This window comes from Morus notabilis, unplaced genomic scaffold, assembly GCF_000414095.1.
Source record: "Morus notabilis unplaced genomic scaffold, ASM41409v2 Scaffold2108, whole genome shotgun sequence".
Lineage (NCBI taxonomy): Eukaryota > Viridiplantae > Streptophyta > Magnoliopsida > Rosales > Moraceae > Morus > Morus notabilis.
This window is the reverse complement of record NW_010361488.1, coordinates 1-21,713: the sequence shown is the minus strand read 5'-3', so window position 1 is coordinate 21,713 and position 21,713 is coordinate 1. Positions and strand designations below refer to the sequence as shown.

Below are 21,713 nucleotides of genomic sequence, written 5' to 3'. Positions count from 1 at the left end.
TTATTAATTAAATATGTTAAAAATATTAATTAAATTATAATTTATTTATTAATTGTATTAATCGTGTCAATTTATATAATCGGTTTAAATTAATATATTAAATAAATAATTAATATAATAATGATTTATTTAACACGATTAAGACATGTTTATCGGTTAATTTATATGTTCATTTAAAAAAATAAATGAATTTTACCTATAAATATTAAAATTCACATTATTTATATTTAATGTCATAAACTTTCATGTTATATCACATATTATTATATTACAGATGACACATATAGTTAATCATATGTCACTTCGTATTAAGAGGTCAATCCTAACCTAATTTATTTATTAATTGTGTTAACCGTGTCAACCCGATTATGACCCAAACCCATTATAGTAAGCCCAAACCCAAATTTGTTCGGGTTTCAAGTCGCGTCGTCGTGTTGCAATCCGGATTGCTAGCCCCAGTTGTCACTTTCTATGTTTTGTATGGCTCTCTATTTATGTCATATATCGTATAACATTTTCTTTTGTTGGTCTAAAAAAACCTTTTCTATCATAATATATATGAGACTTTTTCGATATGTCAATATATCGATGAATCAGGTTTTACATTGTATAATCTACATAAAATTACGTAAAAATTAAAAAATACGTAAATTTAACGGTTAGTAAAAACATATCTACCGATACATCAACTGCATTAAAAAATCTCTCAAAATATATATTTATTCCTTTTTTTTTTTTTTGGCGCAAGAATAAAAGGGAGATTCATTGTAACGTAAGTGAGGACACACATTCAATAACCTTGCCCGTGCCGACATGGAACCCGTCCTTCAATTCTATCCTCTTGGTCACATTTCCTTTTTTTTCCCTTTCAATTGATTACCATCAGTTTCAGTCGCATTCACGTATATTACCAAACTAGATATACACGATGATTCCACATAAAGCACAGATTGGGATCCAAAAATCTTTCACGTCACACTCACTCCTTTATCCTGAACATTTAATAATATTCTTAGAATTTCTCTCACAGGATTAAAAAAAATAATGTCTTATTAGTTATTTATTTTTCAACGTTAAATTTGTATCAAAATTTATTTATTATGCATACTTTTTAATGTGTTTTTTTATTATCAAATTTAATAATTAAAAATTAATCATACCATTATACTGGCATACTTTAAAAATATCTAATATTCCCTAATAAGTAATATAATATGATGATATAATTTAATGGGCGTGTTTCAAAGATTATAGGTTACTTTAATATATATATATCTATCAGTTAGTATTGTTATTCTAATTTTAACATATTAATCTAATGATTTTAATAAATTAAGTAATTGATCAAATCATAATTAATAAGATTAAATTCTTATTATGATAAATTATTAAATTTTATATTTATTAAGTAACCATAACTATTCAAAACTCGCATAATATATATAATATGTAATAAAATGACTGGATGCACAAAAATAATTACAATAATAATCAGTAACGTTTACCACTGAAAATAAAACGACCACACAACATAAAATATCATTAATTAATATTTAAAAAAGTCAAAATTAACGTTTTCGGTCTCATTCTCATAAACAATAACGTCCTTTATAGTAACTTCAACTAAATTAACCGAAATAAAAGAAATTCTAATGGTAACCAATGAATAATGGACAAAAAAACAGTACAGACATGTCCAAAGAAAGAAAGGAAGGAAAAAAAGAAAAAGAAAAAGAAAAAAGCAAAGCCTCGCATTAATTGCCTCGTTCACTTTGTACCAACCTCTCTAACGAATTCACCAAAATAAATAAATAAGTACTGTAGACGTTTTTTCTTCGTTTTTTGGACGTTCCATTAGTCACCTTATCACTGCGTTTTTTCCGTCAAAAAAAGTCTCGTTATTACAGAGTGTGAAAAGAAGAAGAAGAAGAAGATGGAGAAGCCTCTGCTAAGCGGAGAAAGCAGTGGCCATGCCAGGAGCGTTGGGAGGTCGGCAAGCTTCAGACGACGATCGGACGCCATAGCTTACGGCTCTCCTTACCAGAAAGCTGCTGCGCTTGTCGATTTGGTCTGTTTCAATGCCTCTTCTTCTGCAATTTCATTTCGATTTTTCTGTGATATGAGCTTGCTTTCAGCTTTGATCCTTCACTTTCGTTGTTCTTGATCGTTTTTTTTGGGTAATAGTGATCTGATTTACGCTTGAATCTTGCTTTAGAAATGGATTTGTTTGAGCTCGTTGACAAATATATAGAAATGGAGTTGTGTAAGCCGTTTTGGATTTTCGTTCGAGATGAATTGTATTCGTTGAAACAGAAAGAAAAGTAGGATATGAATGCGGTGCTTTTTTCGCAATTTCGATTACTGTAGGCCCGTTTTTTTGCTGATTCGATTTTAAAATTCGAGTTTTGCTACAGTAAAAAACTCTCAGAAATAATCACATTTAACTTTTTTATTACAGTAAAAAGTTCTCACATAACATTACATCTTAATTCGAATTAAAAACTCGAATTAGCGAATCGAAAGTGCTTTTCGTTTATGTTCCGAGACTCTTTTGGAGGCTTCCTCAATAAGGAAATTGAAAAAAAAAAAATATGGAACTTATTTTGTTTGGTTTTCTGTTGGGACTTTTTTTTCTACTAGGATTTTGTAATTTCAGGAAGAATTATAATCTGCATAACGAAATAGAAAAGGAAGGAGAAGGCCTTTTCCAGGCTCTTTTGGTTAATTATTGATTTGACTCCTCTCTCTCTCTCTCTCTGTGTGTGAAATAATCAGTAAAAAATTAGTAAAAGTTTAGTCTTTAATTGGAACTTCAAACGAATGATTTCATATCTTAATTAGTTAGCATGAATTCTGCAGGCTGAAGATGGGATTGGCTTACCTGAGGAAATACTTGAGAGACCCAACTTTCAAAGTGTTGCAAAGCTTTATTTCTTTTACACTCAACTGGACTTCATTTGGTCGCTCAATTATTTTGCACTTATTATCCTAAATTTCATAGAGGTTTGTATGGTTTTTTCTACTCTTTTAGAGTTATTATTCCTTTTCTGTACCATGTAGTATTATATAATTGGTATTCATGAAAACATTTATACTTGAATTCTTTGCAGAAACCTTTGTGGTGTTACAAGAGTACTACTGCATATTCTTGCAGTGACCGGGATTACTACTTTCTTGGGCAGCTGCCATATTTGACTGGTTGGGAGTCTCTTATTTATGAGGTAAGCGTCACATCCTCAAGATATATCCGCAATATATAAAGACCTCGGAGCTTATTGTGTTGGATTCTTATTCTTCAATTTTCAGTAGAGTTGAATAGGAATGATTCTGCTTACTTGTGCAGGGAATAACGCTTGTTATACTCATAGTACATACTTTCTTCCCATTATCATATGAAGGGGCCCGTATTTATTGGAAACGTCCCCTTAATCAGTTTAAGGTACTTGGACTTATGTTTTTTTTTGTTGAGTTAGTTTACCTGGGAGCTTATTGTGTCAGATTCTTGTTCTTTAGTTTTCAGTAGAGTTGAATAGGAATGATGTGATGGATTTGTGGTTTCTGCTTACTTGTGCAGGGAATAACGCTTGTTATACTCATAGTACATACTTTCTTCCCATTATCATATGAAGGGGCCCGTATTTATTGGAAACGTCCCCTTAATCAGTTTAAGGTACTTGGACTTATGTTTTTTTTTGTTGAGTTAGTTTCTGATTTTTTTTTTGTTTTTCCTAATGGAGTTCCTTTATTTATTATTTATTTATTTTTTTACATCTTTAAAATCTTCAAATTTTAAGAATTATTTGTAAGTTAGATTAAATAAGATTCCTTTTTTATTTTATTTTTATTTTTACATTTTTAAAATCTTCTACTTCTTAGGAATTATTTGTAAGTTAGATTAAATAGGATTCCAAAATCTTCAATTGATAGGAAATTGCCATAGAATTGAGGTTATATACTTTGATTTACATGAAAATTCATGTATCGAGAATTTGAGGTGTTTCTTTGTTGATTAGGAAAGGACATATCTAGAAAACACATGGATGAAATAATAAGAAATAGAGCATTTGTTTATCCGGAGAACTGAAACACTTGATGATATTTATTTTCCTTCGCTGAACTAATAATATTCGCCTTACATTATCTATTTCCTTTATTCAGGTGTTTTGCCTGGTAATTTTGGTTGCTGATCTGCTGGTTTATATTCTCTATTTGTCACCGGCAGCTCTTGATTCTCTTCCTTTCAGGATTGCACCATATATCAGAGTTGTCTTTTTTATCCTGAATATTAGGTACTGCATGATAAAATATTCCTTCCCCTTCATAGTTTGCATATATCAATCATCATGCCATTGTATGTACATACCTAATAACATCTACACATACGGTGGAACGTGCAAGAACTTCTCACATTGAACTGAACACTTTTAACCTTAGCCTGGAGTAGCATGGTTTGCTAATTATGGAACCATCTTGTCCAGTTATGCGCAGTAAATTATTGGTTATTCGAATATCAACCGAGACGAGAGATATTTATGGTCTACTTTTTTTTTTTTTTTTTTCCATTTAAACTTTGTTCATAGGGAATTAAGATCGAGTAGCGTAATCCTGGCTGGAATGCTTGGCACGTACTTAAACGTCATGGTTTGTTGATAACCTTCCTTTTTATTTTATTAGTTTTTGTTAATTGTGATTAACTCTCGTGTCGTTTGGTTTATGAGATGACAAACTTCTATCTGCAATTATTCCTGTTTCAAACACCCTTTTCTTTTTAAATTAATAATGCTTTCATATTTATGGCTATTGTTATTTTAATTCCTCAATTGCAGGCTCTATCAGCTCTGTTTCTTCTGTTTGCTAGTTGGGTCGCCTATGTCATGTTTGAGGATACCCAACAGGGAAAAACATTGTTTACTTCGTACGGTACCACATTGTATCAAATGTTTGTTCTATTCACTACATCCAACAATCCAGATGTCTGGATTCCTGCTTACAAGTAAGTGCAACATTGAACAAGGGTTAGCGTTCTTCATTCTTTTAGTTCCCAATCCTAAAGTTTACTCTTAAGTTTTAGTATAACTATATGCTTTTCTAAGGCCGAATTCAAAAGCATGTGTTCATTAGACTTGAGATTTAATCTTTCTTGTAACATTTGCTCTAAAAAGTTTCTTTCACTTTTGAAGTTAATGAAGAGTACATTGGAATAGTAAAATTATTAGCTTCGTTATGTTGGACAAAGGAAAGCAATTCTATCTCTGTCAATCATTCATGGCCTTTAGTTTTACGTCTGTCAATTGTTATTTCTCCCTATTGTGCTGTTAGTGAACTTTTCCTTATGTTCAAATGGATTGTATATTTATGATGGAGGGATTTCTAGGTTTTGAAACTGGATGGGATTTCTATCCAAGCCTCAATGTCTTCTATCATCTCATGTGTTCTTCAAGCCTGAAAATGTTGTATCTAATAAGTTGTATTTGGATCTTGGGACACAACCTAGTACCTTGAGGTACTTCGTTGAGTTGCTAAAGGCTTGGATTTCATGATATCGGTCATTGGCACTTAGTTAAACTGGCTCTTAACGTGTTTCCAAGTTTCTACCACCAACGTGGGAGCTTAGTGGCATTGGGCTTACTTCCAAGTGGTTTGGTAGATGGAAGGTGTCAAGTTTGAGTCCCATGGGAAGCGTCGGAGACTATTTCTAGACTACCAGTTCGATGTTCCTCCTAGGAGTAGCTACAACTGATCACTCCGCCCCGCATTTTTATTAAAAAAAAAACATGTTCTTGAGTTTCTATATATTGCAATTAAGACCATCTTAACATTTTCTTTTTGTCTGATGAATTTATAAGATCTACCTATTGATACACCGTACTTACGAACATAACATCTTAAGTCAATTTTACCTCAGATGTGTCTTGTTTAACCTGCCAGTTACATTCAGATCTTACTAAATTTATAACGATCAATCGAATGCACTTCCTTTTGTTTCTTAGGGTGTCACGCTGGTATTGCTTGTTTTTTGTTCTCTACGTGCTGTTGGGTGTTTACTTTGTCACCAACTTGATCCTTGCCGTTGTTTATGACAGCTTCAAAGGCGAGGTAAAATTTATTTTTCTATTACGCTTCTCTTGTATCATGATTGTAACACAACTGCAACTCTTGATATGTGTCTCATTGGTTTCTTTAGCTGCTATGTTCAGTTTACTGTTCAAGGACTTTAATGCATATACTGAAAATATTTCTTTTATTTTATAGCTCGCTAAACAAGTTTCTGAAATGGATGAAATGCGGAAGCGTACACTAGAGAAAGCCTTCAATTTGTTAGATAAAGATGTAAGTAGTTTATCACTCATTGGTTAAAGTTCCTTTCTGCATGCCTTCCGGAAAGCTTGCATCATCTGCTTCACCACCGAGGATACTATATCTTGCCATGTTGGTTATTTGGTTTTTTGTTTCCATATTTATTTGGTCCTGAACCATGAATCTGTGGTTTCATTCAAGATCGATTTTTGCATTTATTTTCAAGTGCAGGGTGTTTTTAGCTCTTCTCCATCTTCTTTTTATGATCTTTCTGAGTCTTTTGGAACTTCACGTTTCTTGGGTACTCTTAGGTGTTTATTTCTTGTACTTGCTCTGTTCAACCTGTGTTGTTAGTTGTGAGTCATTACTTTTAGATCTAAACTCATTTTTTTCTTGCACAAATTTTTGTATGTAGTAGACATTGATAGAGTTACACCAAATTATTTGTTTTAATAAATTTTTTAAAAAAATTATGAAAAAGTAAAAATATTAGCAAACAAAAGTCCGAACAAGCATAGAATTGAATGAAGAATATAATTCTTTTCATTGATTTAGAATAGTATAGAGGCTGAATATATATGCAAGAAGGATGCATGATCTGCTGTCTTATTCTAAGGAAATAATACTGATTTCTAGCCTAATTTGATCAAGAAAATATCAGGAAATATTTCCTGATTTCCTAAATTAACTAAATAAGGAATGTTTGACAAATCAAGGCTAATCTACAGCCATTCACAGCTGGAGCAAGGCTGTACAATCCAGAAGGTGATGCAGTCCAATCCGGATTTTCAACACTCCCCCCCAAACTGGGTAATAGATGTTAATCATACCCAGTTTGATATTTAAATCCTTAAAGTTTGATCTTGGAAGAGCTTTGGTTAGAATGTCAGCTGTCTGGCATTTCGTTGGCGTGTATTGTAGCAAAATTTCTCCATCTTCTATCTTCTCTTTGATGAAATGGCAATCAATTTCCACATGCTTGGTCCTGTCATGATGAACTGGATTCTTGGCAATGCAGATTGTAGCTTAATTGTCATAGAACATTTGTAAAGGCTCTTCATATAGGATTCTGAGTTCCTTCAAGAGTCTCTTAAGCCACATTCCTTCGCAAATTCCATGTGCCATAGCTCTGAACTCAGCTTCTGCATTGCTTCTTGAAATCACTGTTTGTTTCTTACTTCTCCAAGTGATAAGGTTTCCCCATGTGAAGGTGCAATACCCTGATGTGGATCTTCGATCAGTAACTGAGCCTGCCCAGTCTGCATCAGTAAAGATTTCTATTCTCCTGTTTGTGTTCTTCTTAAAGTACAAGCCTTTGCCAGGAGTCATCTTGAGATACCTCAGAATTCGATAAACAGCCGTCATATGCTCTTTCATGGGATTATTCATGAACTGGCTCACAACACTCACTGAAAAACCAATGTCAAGCCTAGTGTGTGAGAAGTAGATGAGTTTCCCGACGAGTCTCTGATATCTTCCCTTGTCAACTGGTGTATCATTCTCCCCAAGTCCTAATTTAGTGTTCGGATCCATAGGCGTATCTGCAGGCTTGCATCCGAGCATTCCAGTTTCTTTTAGGAGATCTAGGACATATTTTCGTTGAGAGACCGATATTCCATCTTTTGTTCGAGCCACTTCCATTCCTAGGAAGTATTTGAGGGTTCCTAGGTCTTTGATCTCGAACTCTTTTGCAAGGAAGTTCTTCAGTTTTTTTATTTCTTCTAAGAAATCTCCTGTAAGGACAATTTCATCGACGTAGACAATGAGAATGGATGACTCCCCTCTTCCTGATCGCTTGATAAAAAGAGTATGATCCGCCTGACACTGTGCGTACCCAAATCTCTTTATGGCCTTAGAAAATCGGTCGAACCAAGCTCGAGGTGACTATTTTAGTCCATACAATGACTTCTTGAGTTTGCAGACTTTATTATTTATTGCTTGAGTTCCGAGACTAGGAGGAATCTCCATGTATACTGCTTCTTCGAGGTCACCATTGAGGAAGGCATTCTTGACATCAAGCTGGAATAGTGGCCAGTCTAGGTTAGTTGCAAGGGATATGAGAACTCTTACAGTGTTGAGTTTAGCAACCGGGGCAAATGTTTCTTGGTAATCAATGCCGTAAGATTGCGTGAATCCCTTTGCAACTAGTCGGGCTTTGAATCGTTCCACACTTCCATCTGACTTGTGTTTTATCGTGAATATCCATTTGCAGCCCATGGGTCGTTTTCCTTGTGGCAAGTCAACTATCTCCCATGTATTGTTCTTTTCTAAGGCCCGAACTTTTTCCATAATAGTTGCCTTCCAATGTGGTATCTCAATGGTTTCATGAATGTTGTTGGGAACTTGTATCTTGTCAAGATTGGAGACAAAAGCACGATATTCTGGAGATAATCTTTTGTAAGACAAGAAGTTATAAACATGATGATTTGTGCATAATCTCACTCCTTTTCTTATAGCAATGGGCCGATTATCATGATGCTCGAGAGTGGAAGAGTCAGGTTGGGAGTTACCTTGTATTACTTCTGAAGGACTTGGAGTTGGTTCCGACTCTTGGACTTGCTGAGGGAGTGCTTGTTATTCTAACTCCTTTAGATGCCATTTCTTTTTGGAATAAACACGGAGCTCACTATTTTTAGCAGGAGAATGGTGTGATGGAAATTTGTTTAGTAACTCTTGAGGTGGATTCTGAGAAAGGATTTCAACAGGAGACTCGAGAGACTGGGTGATTGGATTTGGATCAAGAACATGAAAGTCATGATAGGGTTGAGTTTCAATGATGTCCCAAAACTGATGTTCTTTTGACACACTCTCCCCCTGAACGTTAGTTTTTGGGTAGTAGGGTTGTTCCTCAAGGAAGGTAACATCCATCAAGTTATAGAATCTCCTTGTGATGGGTGAGTAACATTTATACCCTTTTTGATTTGGTGAGTACCCAAGAAAAATGCATTTGATTGCTCTGGGATCGAGTTTGCTTCGATTATGAGGATAAACATGAACAAAGGCTGAGCAATCAAACAGTTTGGGTGGAATGGTGGAAATGACATGAGTTTCTGGATAGGCTTTGAGAAGGACTTGACTTGGAGTTTGAAATTTTAGCACACGGGATGGCATTCTGTTGATAAGATAAGCTGCCGTAAGGACAACTTCTCACCAGAAGTGTTTTGGAACATGAGAAGTGAACATCAAGGACCTAGCAACCTCAAGGAGATGCCTATTCTTTCTCTCGGCTATCCCATTCTGTTCATGAGTGTCCACACAAGAACTCTAATGGATAATGCCCTAGCTATTCAGATAATCTCCTAGAACAGTTTTGTAATATTCTTTTGCATTATCTGTCATGAAAACTTGGATTTTTGTTTTGAATTGTGTTTGGATCACGGTGTTGAAATTTTTGAAGATTTTCTCTACTTCTGATTTTTCTTTCATGAGAAATATCTAGGTAATTCTTGTGTGATCATCAATAAAGGATACAAACTAACGTGTCCCGGTGATATTTTTAATATTAGATGGTCCCCAGACATCACTATGAATCATAGAAAAAGGATGTGACATGTTATATGATTGACTATGATAAGAATTACGAACATGTTTTGAAAGATGGCACACTTCACATTGAAAATTCTTAGATCTTTTATTTCTGAATAATGAAGGGAACAATTTTTCAAGATAAAAGAAATTAGGATGTCCTAGATGATAGTGCCATAACATAATTTCACTATCCTTATTTGAAGAAATAGAAACACAACTATTGTGAGACTGACTTGAGAAGACTACTTCGTGAGCTTGTTTTCCACAAAGTGATCGCCTTTGAGGAGATAGAGTCCCGAGCGTGCCTCAGCACTACCAATCATCTTCCCCGAATCTGAGTCTTGAAATTCACATATTTTGGAAGAATTTAGCAACGCAATTCTTATCTCGGGTCAGTTTACTGATTGACAGTAGATTATAATCAAGATTCGGTACAAGTAAGATAGAATGAAGAGACAAAGTCTTAGAAATTTTAACCGAACCAAAGCCTGCAACTTTTGAAATGGAGCCATCTGCAATCTTAACTGAGTGATTTTTATTGCTAGGCATAAAATCAGTAAGAAGGGATTTATCTCCTATCATGTGGTCTGAAGCGCCCGAGTCAACAATCCAAATATAATTTCTTTCCCAGCTAACAATTAAGGCTTTTGAGAAATTACCTTTTTGAGCAAGGGACCCTGTAGCAACAATGGAAGAACCGGTGGATTGATTGATCATCTTTTGAAGAAGTTCAAGCTGTTCTTTGCTGAAGAGAACCGGTTCGGTGGTGCTATTCTCACTGGTTGAGGATGCAATATTGCCACGGCTTTCAGGTGTTGGGCGTGAGGGTTTCCAATCTGTAGGTTTCCCGTGAATCTTCCAACAAGTATCCCTGGTATGGCCTGTTTTCCGACAATGCCCACACCAGGGCCTGCCACTTCTTGCCTTGTTCTCTGTGTTGTTCGGTTAAGGTCCACGCACAACAAGGGTTGATCCTGCAGTGGTTGTGGCTGGGGGCAGATTGTTTGGTGTTCCCAGCATCACTTTCTTTCGGCTTTCTTCCCTTCTTACCTCCGAGAAGGCTTCTCTTAGACTTGGCAGAGGTTTTGTGCCCAAAATTCTCCCACGGACTTCATCTAGATCCTTGTTAAGTCCCATTAGAAACTTAAACACTCGTTTTTTCTCAATGATCTGCCTATACCGATTTCGATCATTCAGACTCTCCCAAGTATACTCTTCAAACAAGTCTAATTGTTACCAATAACAAGTAAGAGTATTATAGGATTGGGTAACAGAAGTTTCACCTTGTCGGAGATCATGGAGAATGGTTTCCACACAAAAAGGTTCAGAGGCGTTTTCGTTGCTGGAGTACTTGTCTTTGGCAGCATCCCAGATTTCTTTGTCAGTGCTATAGAGGAGAAAATTTTCTTCAATATCGTTGATCATAGAGTTGATCAACCAAGACATTACCATGCTGTCCTCAGCCCTCCAAGATCGGTACTTAGGGTCTTTTTCTCCTGGTGAGGCCGACAGGCCTGTGGGGTGGTCATCCTTCCCTTTCCCACGAATAAACATGAGAACGGACTGTGACCACTGCAAATAGTTATGCCCGTTCAGCTTGTGGCTTGTGATTGGTAGAGTCCCACTGCTGTCCGCGCCTCCACTGTTTCCTGCCACTGGATTTTCCTGATTGGAGGTGAGTTCAGAGGTGGAGCTTCCTCGGTCTGCTGCCATGCCGTATTTGGCCCTTGTATATGTGACTATAGGAGAGTTGATGGGAAAAAAAGGGGTTACTGGACAGAGTCAGAGGCAGGGCTCTGATACCATAAAGAATTGAATGAAGAATATAATTCTTTTCATTGATTTAGAATAGTACAGAGGCTGAATATATATACAAGGAGGCATGATCTGCTGCCTTATTCTAAGGAAATAATACTGATTTCTAGCCTAATATGATCAAGAAAATATCAGGAAATATTTCATGATTTCCTAAATTAACTAAATAAAGAAAGTTTGACAAATCAAGGCTAATCTACAGCCTGTTACAGCTAGAGCAAGGCTGTACAATCCAGAAGGTGATGCAGTCCTATCCGGATTTTCAACACTCAGGAACACGTATTTAAAACATTTATGAGAAGCTAACAAATTACTTCCTGGAATTACTGATCACTAGGATCCTGTAGAACTGGATTATTTTCACAGTTATTTTGATACTGTCATTCCAAGTGTACTTTAGATTCTTTGTACTTGTCAATGCTTTTGTTTCTATTTTTTAGTAGTACATGTATCTCAAATGGGTCCTCATTTTTGTTCGCTTACAGAATCGTAAATATATTAAGAAGGAGGAATGCATTGAACTCTTCAAGGAGTTGAATAAATACAGGTATTAATGGTCACTATCAATTTCTAGGGAACTATCGAAATGTTTTTGACCTTTATATTGAAGAGAGTTTGAGTTCCACAGTCTTATAGTTGATAGTAGCTCTGCCATGGAGAGAAACACTGAGACGAAGTTAACTGAAAATGTTACTTCCAATCATTAGTTCTAACTTCTTCTGCACTTTGAACTTGGATGCTGTTGCACGTTCACGATTGTGCATCTCTGACTGCTCTAATTCAACCCTTAAAAGCTGACAGTATAAAAATCCAATTCTATAATGGGCTCAATAACTTAATTAGAACAACTTTGTTATTGCTTCCTGGTAGATGCTGCTGCAGAAGCCATAGTTAACAACTCTCCAGAGCAGCCTAAAATGCAGTTCAAATAATTTGTAGCGGTTTCCTAATATGCCATATTGTCCTAATTCTTTTGTGCTTGTAATATTTTTCGGTATCTCACTGCTAGTGTGGGATTTAATCCTGCAGAAGCTGATATGATTTGTTTGCCTTTCATTCAGGACTCTGCCAAAAATAACTAAAGAAGAATTTGAATTGATATTTGATGAGCTAGACGACAGTGGGGACTTCAAGGTATGCAATTAGTTTGACTAAATTCTCATTATTTTATAATTTAATCAATAACGTCTTTTTCTAATATTTTTTTTAACATTGTTGGAGCCACTTTTCCTTGTTTAAAGCTTTTGTTCTCTTTTACCACATAACCTCTCCTGTCTGTGAAAGAGTTGAAGACTTTGGATTTATGCTTTAGATCTTTGTCATTAGTGTTCGTGTAATATTTTTCTTATCTTTCATGTTTTTCGGGGCGGAGAAATTGACTTTTTCTAATTATAATACCGCATATGTAGAATAAGTATGTAGTTAATTTCATTATTGATTGACTTATGATTTGTTTTATGACCCTATCCATTGCATGCAGATCAACTTGGATGAATTTACTGACCTTTGCAATGCTATTGCCCTGAGATTCCAGAAAGAGGATACTGTAAGCCAAAGTGTATTTTTGATGCATGGGAGTTGCTTATAAGCTATAACTTTATTATGAATGAAGGAGAGCTTTTACACTGCACTGTGACACTGTTTGTTCTTGTTGCAGCCATCTATCTTTGAATATTGTCCATCTTTCTACCATTCACGCTGTTCTGAAAATTTGAAGGCCTTTATTCGGAGCCCCAAATTTGGATACATTATCTCCTTCATTCTCATCGTAAATCTTGTCGCTGTCATCATTGAAACAACGGTATGGTCTGACATCTAATAAAACGTATTAGTGCAATTATTAACATACTCTGCTTTGTTTAAGTTGATCTTTGCTTTGCCGTATGGTACAGTTACCTTTTTAACATTCTTAGTACTTTAAATTTACTTTTCTTGTGGGTGGAGCAGTCTAGTTTATTTTTCAAGGGCTGATTTCTTACTATATTCTTTGTTCTTGCTATTTGACCTAGCTTTCAGACGTTTAATCTTGTCATAAGATTTTAAGGTCAATTATGTATACCCAGGACCGGAGATAGTTCCATATGCTTGTGCACCTATACTTTTTGTTTGTTTTGTTTTGTTTTTAATTTTTTTTAATGTTTTGTTGAATAAAAATCTAAGAAGACATACATTTCTAGATTTCATCTTGGACATTTTCAGTAGTAATTAGGCTCTTTCCTCCTCAGAAAAAAATAAGAAAATAGAAAAGTGTTGGTGCATCAATAGATAGAAAGGCTAACGATATTTTTAGTTTTGATACAATTTGTGTATGGATCGCTCGACCTCCTTGTTAACTAAGCATTTGTTTAATATAACGAAATGAATAGTCTGGTCCTTTTGAACGCTATGAATAAATTCGACTACAAAGAATGCCAACTTTAAAAACTGTTTGCTTTGCAGCTTGATATAGAAAACAACTCTGCTCAGAAGGTGTGGCAAGAGGTGGAGTTCGTCTTTGGTAAGGGCTTACTAAGGTGTTATTTCTTGCAGAATTTTTGTGAAGTATTTATACAGAATTCAACGCTTATTTGGTTAAAGGACGTGTTTAGTTAGTCTTCACTTTTAAGCCGGACTAAGACTCAGGAAATGTGGTTACATCTAACTGTTCGCAAACCAATGGTTCTATAGCTATTTAAATGTTTCATGGTGAAAAATGAAGGACGAGAAATTGGTTCTTGGCTTTTGATTAAAATTCTCTTTCATCCCAGGCTTCTTACGATGTATTTATGGGAAACAGAAAGTACTACTAGAAATGTCTAAACTAAAACCTTAACTGTAAAATATTAAGACAATCCGTTTCATCTCCTAACCTCCTTTCTTTTTGTTTGTTTAGTTAATTTTACAATATTTGTACTCTCGTTGGTGATTTGCTTTCTGTTATGCAGGATGGATATATGTACTGGAGATGGCTCTTAAATTATATGCATATGGATTTGAGAACTATTGGAGAGATGGCCAGAATCAATTTGATTTTCTTATCACATGGATTATAGGTAAGTAACTACAGCAAAGACGATCCGAATTGAGAATGATGAGAAAAAAAAGGTAGAGGAAACAATTAATAATCAGAAACAAACAAAAGAAAATCAGAAAACAAAGGAAGCAATATTTCATGCAGTGGAAAAATACTGAAAATTCTTTCCCAACAGTTCCCATTTTATGACATAAAGTACCCCAATTCTTTTGTGGATAAAGTATCTCAAACTAACCTGAACAGACTTGAACGTACACGTTTGGTATCATTTTCTTTACGTTATAGTATTTTCGTTCCCCATTTGGACTTCATATAAAAGGTTGTGTTTGTTACTGTTGCATCTGTGCATGCGTTAGTTTTTTTCTTTTTACCCTTTCTTTCCCCCTTTCATTTCTTGCAGAGATACATTTGCTTGCATTTTAGTTATACTGTATTAACAGAATTATTTCATTTGCAGTTATTGGAGAAACTATAACTTTTGCATCCCCTCAAGGGTCTTTTCTTTCAAATGGAGAATGGTATGAAACAGTTGTACTTTTGTTCCTGCCGTTGAGTTTCTTTACCTTTCCAAAGCATATTGGTCGTCATTTTCCTCAATGAGTTTTCCTAATTATGCATCACCGTCAATAGTAATTTTTCTGCATGGTTTTCTTCTCGTTTCTTTGTCATGTGGAAGAATCCTCGAGGGTAAACTTTTTTCATGACTAATCTGTGGTACTTGTCATGTCTAGAACCTTTTAGAAGTTAGCCTCATATTTTAGTGTAATCAGCTTCCAAGCACCTACATTTAGGTTATATATTTTGAACTAATTTTGTTTTTCCTCTTCTTTTCGTCTGCTCTCATTTCTTTTACTTCCTTAACAGGATTCGATACCTTCTTCTTGCAAGACTGTTGCGATTGATAAGGCTGCTGATGTACGTCCAGCGTTACAGAGCCTTCATAGCAACATTCTTAACCCTCATACCGAGTTTGATGCCATATCTAGGGATAATATTCTGCGTCCTGTGTATCTATTGCTCTCTTGGTGTGCAGGTAAAATCTACTGCTCTCTTTACCTATTGGCTCTTGGTGCTACAGTTACAGCATCATCTAATTATATTACTCTCTTTTGGAAGATCTTTGGAGGAATGGTTAATGCTGGGAATCCCAAGTTGGAAGCAACAGATCTTGCTGACGATGAGTATCCTTTGTCCACTGGAAAAACTAACCGAGTAATATCATCTTTTTGCGTCAATATTGTAGCTGTCCTTTCCAACCAGAAAGACAAAAGATACAAAAATAATAGGATAGTGAGTATCAAATTTAAAGATAATGGGCTTATGGGCCAGTGCCTATATCAGTCACATACCTATATATGGTTTGGAATTTTTTCACTCTAGATCTCTTTTAGTTTGTTAATGCTCCTCAACAGGTTTCATTGCAGTTTTAATATTAAATTAATTGGATTTTCTTGACAAAAGCAGTTATTTACTCTTCAACTTCAATGATTACCCAAATGGTATGGTGACACTCTTCAATTTGCTAGTCATGGGAAATTGGCAAGTGTGGATGCAGGTAAATTCTCATGTCACAAGTTACTAAATTCTGGTCAGTGTTTATTGAGTACAGTCATCTTTATTCGTTGCTAGCAAGGAAGACACTTTTGTCTCTTTTTTTTCATCTATATTTTAATTAAATTAGTAGCATCGTTCTAATATTGCCTGTTTTAGTCGTCGTGAGGTTCCTTGGAGTGCAATGCAAACATATAAGTCGTCTGGGACCTGCCCCATACAGCCCAACCAGCCCAACCTGCATTGGGACACAATGAATGAAAAATTCGAAGAATTCTGACCAATTGTGACACACACACACACACACACACATATCACATATCCTTGTACATTTATTTATATCTTTCTCTGTGTTCAATTGTGAGTTTAGCTAGTATTGCCTTCTTTGAACAACTATTGTACTTGCAACTGATTTCAGACTGCAACAGTATTTTACTAAATTGTTGCCCATGTTTTTCCTCAATTTTGCTCTGTGAAATAATAGATAATTTTTTAAATGTCACTGTTTTGGTTTGTCATTTCAGAGTTACAAGGATTTGACGGGCACTTCTTGGACACTTGTGTACTTCATCAGTTTTTATCTACTAACTGTGTTGCTGCTATTGAATTTAGTAAGCTACATTCTGCTGCTCCATTATTTTCATCAGTGTTTTGTATGTTGTGAGTTCAAGTGTAATTATCAAAAGTGGTTTTCTATTGCCAGTGTTGGGAATTCTTAACTTGAAAATAAGGCTTGATGCGTAGCCCTTGTGATTAGCACAAGCGGTTTGCTTTTCTTTTTCTTTTTTTCTGTAAGCTACATTCTGCTGCTCCATTATTTTCATCAGTGTTTTGTATGTTGTGAGTTCAAGTGTAATTATCGGAAGTGGTTTTCTATTGCCAGTGTTGGGAATTCTTAACTTGAAAATAAGGCTTGATGCGTAGCCCTTGTGATTAGCACAAGCAATTTGCTTTTCTTTTCTTTTTCTTTTTTCTTTTTTTTAATGCATCTCTCTTGCTTTGCCTTCTAAAAGCCTATGGAAAAATTAACCAATAACTTTCTTTTTCCGTACAATTTAGGTTATTGCATTTGTCTTGGAGGCTTTCTTTGCTGAACTGGATCTTGAATCATCCGAAAGAGGTGAAGAGCGGGACAAGGTTTGGAGTTGTTCCTTGTTTGAGCTAATAACAAATGTTGCGTTGCCATGCCGATATCTGAAAAGATATTCAAATTCTTTTCCGTTTCCCATGTGTTTATTAGATAATGAACTTGTCACCAGTTTTTAATTATATTTTTATCCTCCTCCTTAAATAGGAATCAGTAGCAGGACGCCGATCTGTTGGGTACGTATTGGTATAAAGTTATCACTTCTAAAATCTTTTGCTCTTATTTATTCAAGAGGTCAAGCCTTAAAAATAGTCTAGACTCACTAATTTGGTTTTCTGCAGCTCTAAGTCTAGGAGCCAAAGAGTTGATGCGCTTCTCCACCACATGCTGAGTGCGGAGCTAAATCAAACACAGAGCTCCGATGCATAAGCTCAGCTTCATTTTCCATTCTGGTAATTGCCAGTATTATCTTTCTAATTCTTGCTTTAGTGGTCAAAGCTCTAACTTCTTCAAAGAATTCGACAATAGCAGCAATATTTATACATGAATGCATTATGATGGACAACAGTTGAAGGCTTACTCTTGACTTGTGCCTAAAACATTTCGTGTTTTATTCGATGGTCTTTACTCAATTTATCAAAGCATTCTCTATGAGTGTCGCTGTAGCCGAGATCATCTCAATATAGTGGTCCATTCTTTTCTGGCTTTTCTGCAGAATCTAGAGAGAGTGAACGAGATTGGAAAGCTATCAGCTCCTTGCTTAGGATCTCAAGATGGTCTTCAGATTGTGAAATTATTGAGAAAGTGAGACTCCCCTCAAAGTAAGCACGGTTTAAAAGGTTGAATGAGTACGCCAAAGTAGTCTTGTACTTTTGGCCGGCCATGTATTATGTGTGTTTTTAACCACTCGTGGCCTGTTATTGTCTGTGTCTTTTCTATCTGTTGTACCAGCGAATTCTTTAACAAACTTGTACTGTTTATAGTTTGATAGAATAGACAATGTAATACACTCTCAGTGGATCAGATTCCTTTCCCACCTTTATTTAAATAAAAAAAAAACTATGAAATTTTATTGGAGTCAACTTTTCTGTCAAAAAAAGAAGAGGGAAGAAGACGAAATGAAATGATATATAGAAACTGCGTTGTTTTCTTTTGTGATATTTGGCCTAGCCTTGTCTTCTTTAGTGTTTTTTGGTTCCAGGAATTATTTTGTCCGATGACAGACTATATTCCGTCAAATAATGCTATAGGGCATCAGTGCTACTGAGCACCACCCACTAATTGAAGGTAGATCTTGCAAAATGAGATCCATCTTCTATTAGTGATGATACTTAGCTGCTGATCTTAAGCATTTTTCTACTCCATTTCATGAAGCCTATTTCTTCTTTTTTTCATTTATTTACGTGTAATAGGCACAACTTGAATCTCTCTGATTATAATTTTTTTAACTAGATATTAGAACGTTAGATTTTCAAGCGTCGCTTGGATAAAATGGGCGTAAACTTGGTTAGTGGGTGAGATCTCAAGTCGATTTTATATGGTCTATGATGGAAGGAGGGGTAGTCTTTAGTTTCCATTAGCAAATGAAAGGAATCCTCACATATTATTTACAATATAACATTGAATCTATGAGCAAATTTACATAAATATATGAAGATATGAGAAGATTAGCATCTGCTTTTGAAAATGATAGTCGACTTCCGTTGAATTACCCCTCTTCTTTTGTTGCATATGAAAGAATTTATAGGCACGAATCCTCTAGGCCCTTATCTACGTGTGTGAGATAGAATGAAATATAAAGTGAGACTTTATTCGGTTTTCCTTTAATTAAACTAGTCCCTTTATGAAGATAGGTTCCCATGTCCTTATTTAATGCGTCACCCTCGTCACAAAATACAAACAATAAGAGACAAGAGAGAGATAGAGATAGAGATAGAAGGAGAGAGAGAGAGAGATATATATGAGAAGCTTGAAAGGAGAAGTGGTGCTTAATTTGCCAGCAGAGAAAGCATGGGAAATGTACAGAAACGATCAAATCATGAGCAAAATCAAACCTGAGATGCTTGCCCATGCCGAATATATCCAAGGAGATGGCAGCCCTGGAAGTCTCAGGCTCTTAAAGCTTGGTCCCGGTATTCTTCTTCGTCTTCTTCTTATCGTCCATTGATTTCTGCAAAGTCTGCAGACCCTTTTTTTATAAATGGGCATAAATATGTCTACATAGTCTATTTACCTGATTGAACTCTCTTCTCCTAACACAACCTCTATGATTACCTGAACCGGTTGCTAAGGGACAAAAACTGCAGAGAGAGAGAGAGAGGAAATTTCAGTTATCTCGGCAGTTAGAACTCCTACATAACATCTTTTTTATCTCTCAATGAGTGAATAAAATTTTCCAAAGAAGAAAAATACATTTACATAAAAAAATCCAAGTAGATCGACACTCCACTCCTTGCTAGTAAATCTTGTTATATATCGTGAAATAACTTTGTATACATGTGACACAAGATACGTAAAGATCATGTATACAGAACTCTAGGATTTCCTTTTGATCGGGTGCGTACGTAGAAAGACGGTGGAGTGTATTTTGATTTTCTTTGAAGATTTTTATCATGAATTTGCATGTGCAGAGGTAAACAACTACATGAAAGAGTCAACAGAGAAAATAGAGAGGGTGGAGAGTGGAAGGTCAGTGACTTATCGCGTGGTTGGAGGTGACCTACGCCGTATGTACGATCCGTACAGGGTCACCTTCACATTCACTCCTCTCCAAGGAAAAGAAAACAGCACGTGTATCGCAGAGTGGAAGGCGGAGTACGAGGTGCTGAACCCGGCCACGCCCCCGCCGGAGAAGGCGAGGGACGCCGCCCTTGGATTCCTAAAGTGGTTTGACAAGTTTGAGCCAATTAGCTACTAGATTGTGGCGACGTTATCCGCTAACGGTAAACTATGTATCAAGTATTAATTAGTGCATGTATTATTGTGTGCGAGTTGTACCATAATTATTTGCTGTTTCTTTTGGTCCTTTCGTTTTCATCTATATGCCCATAAATGTACTTCAACGGTAATAGTTATGCATATGTGTTGACGGTCAAATTTCGTCAATAAAGCCGTATTAGGTTATCCCGCGGTATCCTGTTTGGTTACCGGTTCGGAATTAGTATTTTTACTGAATATGGAAGTGTGGTTGTATTTTTAGGTAGGTTACTGAATAAGAATACTATATCTCATGCACAAAATAAAATACACAGAGGTTTTATAGTGGTTTATCCTTATAGAACAAGAGCTACATCCACTGTAGTATATTTCACTTCTTTGGTTCTTTACAGATTACATCCACAAATGGAGAGCCAACCCCCTCTCTCAGGGGTTTCCTTCTATTTATTGCCCAGAGGCATCTTCTCTCCCACCGTGGGCTTTCCCTGGGCTTTTTCCTTTGGCAGTTCCCCTCTGGCCCACTCACTCGAGTGGGCTACCCTCTTGGCTGTCCAATCCGCAGCCTGCCAGTGTCCTTGGGACTGTTTACTCACCTAATTTGCCCCCTATTACAGCTCTGCAGATCTTTTGTAATGCTGATTGATTTGCTCTAGGCGGTTTAGGGGGTTTGTAATCATTCCATATACATCTGACCTTGCCTAACTCCAGACGCCATCTTGGGATTCCAACGTGTCCCCTCAAGGCCCTTTCTCGGGGTGTGGGCCCTATTGCTCATGGCTTACCCTCGGCGCCTACGCTCTGTGCCGCCGACCCCATCGTAGCACTTAGCATCTGACCGGGCAAATGGGATCGTCAGTATACCTCATGTGCATTCGGTTCTTGCGGTTGTCAAGAGAGGAAAAAACATTCCTGGGCGTCGAGGACAACGTGGTGGGGCAAACGCTGGGACACGTGGAGCATGGTCATCATCCGACGTGTCTCGTGGATTTTTCCACACAACGGCATGCAAGTTATAATGACAACAATTATGCGTGGTTGTAGCTGCACTTCCATGGTTCATAATTGATGAATTTGTTCTCCAACTTGCTAGACTAGTGGAATGAGTACCGAATGATTCCTAATGGGATTGGTGTTGTGAAAAATCGTAACGCAAGTATACGCTATCGCAATCAAGTAATATAATAGTGAATAAGAATATCGTCCCACGAGGATTGTTGTTTACTAATTACCGAAATTATATTAACCCTAATTTTATTTGAATACTTGAAAAGAGAGTTTATAAAATTAAGTAAAGCAAAACTAAAACAATTAAATAAATTAAACAATGCTAAGCAATGGATGAAAATTCAATAGATTAAGATTCTAGGGTTTTCGATTTCACCAAATTAATCATGTTCAACTTCTCATAATTCAAGCAAATTAACATTCAATCCTACACTGACAGCAATTTCTCTAAAGCAATTATTATTCTTTCTCAAGCAACAA

At 36.0% G+C, this 21,713-nt stretch overlaps 2 protein-coding genes across 2 annotated transcripts; both read left to right on the top strand.

The window, feature by feature from the left end:
* The first annotated feature begins 1,815 nt into the window (after window positions 1-1,815).
* Window positions 1,816-18,363, top strand: LOC21385523 (two pore calcium channel protein 1A). Its single transcript, XM_024166586.1, has 24 exons — window positions 1,816-2,068; window positions 2,860-3,003; window positions 3,111-3,221; window positions 3,344-3,439; window positions 4,159-4,289; window positions 4,581-4,641; window positions 4,827-4,993; window positions 5,991-6,096; window positions 6,253-6,330; window positions 12,126-12,187; window positions 12,702-12,774; window positions 13,121-13,186; window positions 13,298-13,441; window positions 14,080-14,137; window positions 14,565-14,672; window positions 15,111-15,171; window positions 15,518-15,686; window positions 15,770-15,834; window positions 16,118-16,208; window positions 16,729-16,815; window positions 17,264-17,341; window positions 17,499-17,527; window positions 17,633-17,743; window positions 18,007-18,363. The coding sequence occupies exons 1-23, from the start codon at window positions 1,934-1,936 to the stop codon at window positions 17,718-17,720; spliced, it is 2,208 nt and encodes a 735-aa protein (XP_024022354.1). The 5' UTR covers window positions 1,816-1,933; the 3' UTR covers window positions 17,721-17,743; window positions 18,007-18,363.
* Window positions 18,364-19,207: 844 nt separating this feature from the next.
* LOC21385522 lies at window positions 19,208-20,539 on the top strand. The gene is made up of 2 exons (XM_010099600.2): window positions 19,208-19,423; window positions 19,922-20,539. The coding sequence occupies exons 1-2, from the start codon at window positions 19,252-19,254 to the stop codon at window positions 20,206-20,208; spliced, it is 459 nt and encodes a 152-aa protein (XP_010097902.1). The 5' UTR covers window positions 19,208-19,251; the 3' UTR covers window positions 20,209-20,539.
* Window positions 20,540-21,713: the final 1,174 nt, after the last annotated feature.

Bases quoted from the DNA above. Each gene is read 5' to 3' on its own strand.
- LOC21385523 (XM_024166586.1), top strand. From the start codon at position 1,934: ATGGAGAAGCCTCTGCTAAGCGGAGAAAGCAGTGGCCATGCCAGGAGC. The intron at 3,222-3,343 runs GTAAGCGTCACA...TTACTTGTGCAG, and splicing joins GGGAGTCTCTTATTTATGAG to GGAATAACGCTTGTTATACT. The intron at 4,642-4,826 runs GTTTGTTGATAA...CCTCAATTGCAG, and splicing joins GCACGTACTTAAACGTCATG to GCTCTATCAGCTCTGTTTCT.
- LOC21385522 (XM_010099600.2), top strand. From the start codon at position 19,252: ATGAGAAGCTTGAAAGGAGAAGTGGTGCTTAATTTGCCAGCAGAGAAA. The intron at 19,424-19,921 runs GTATTCTTCTTC...TTGCATGTGCAG, and splicing joins GCTCTTAAAGCTTGGTCCCG to AGGTAAACAACTACATGAAA.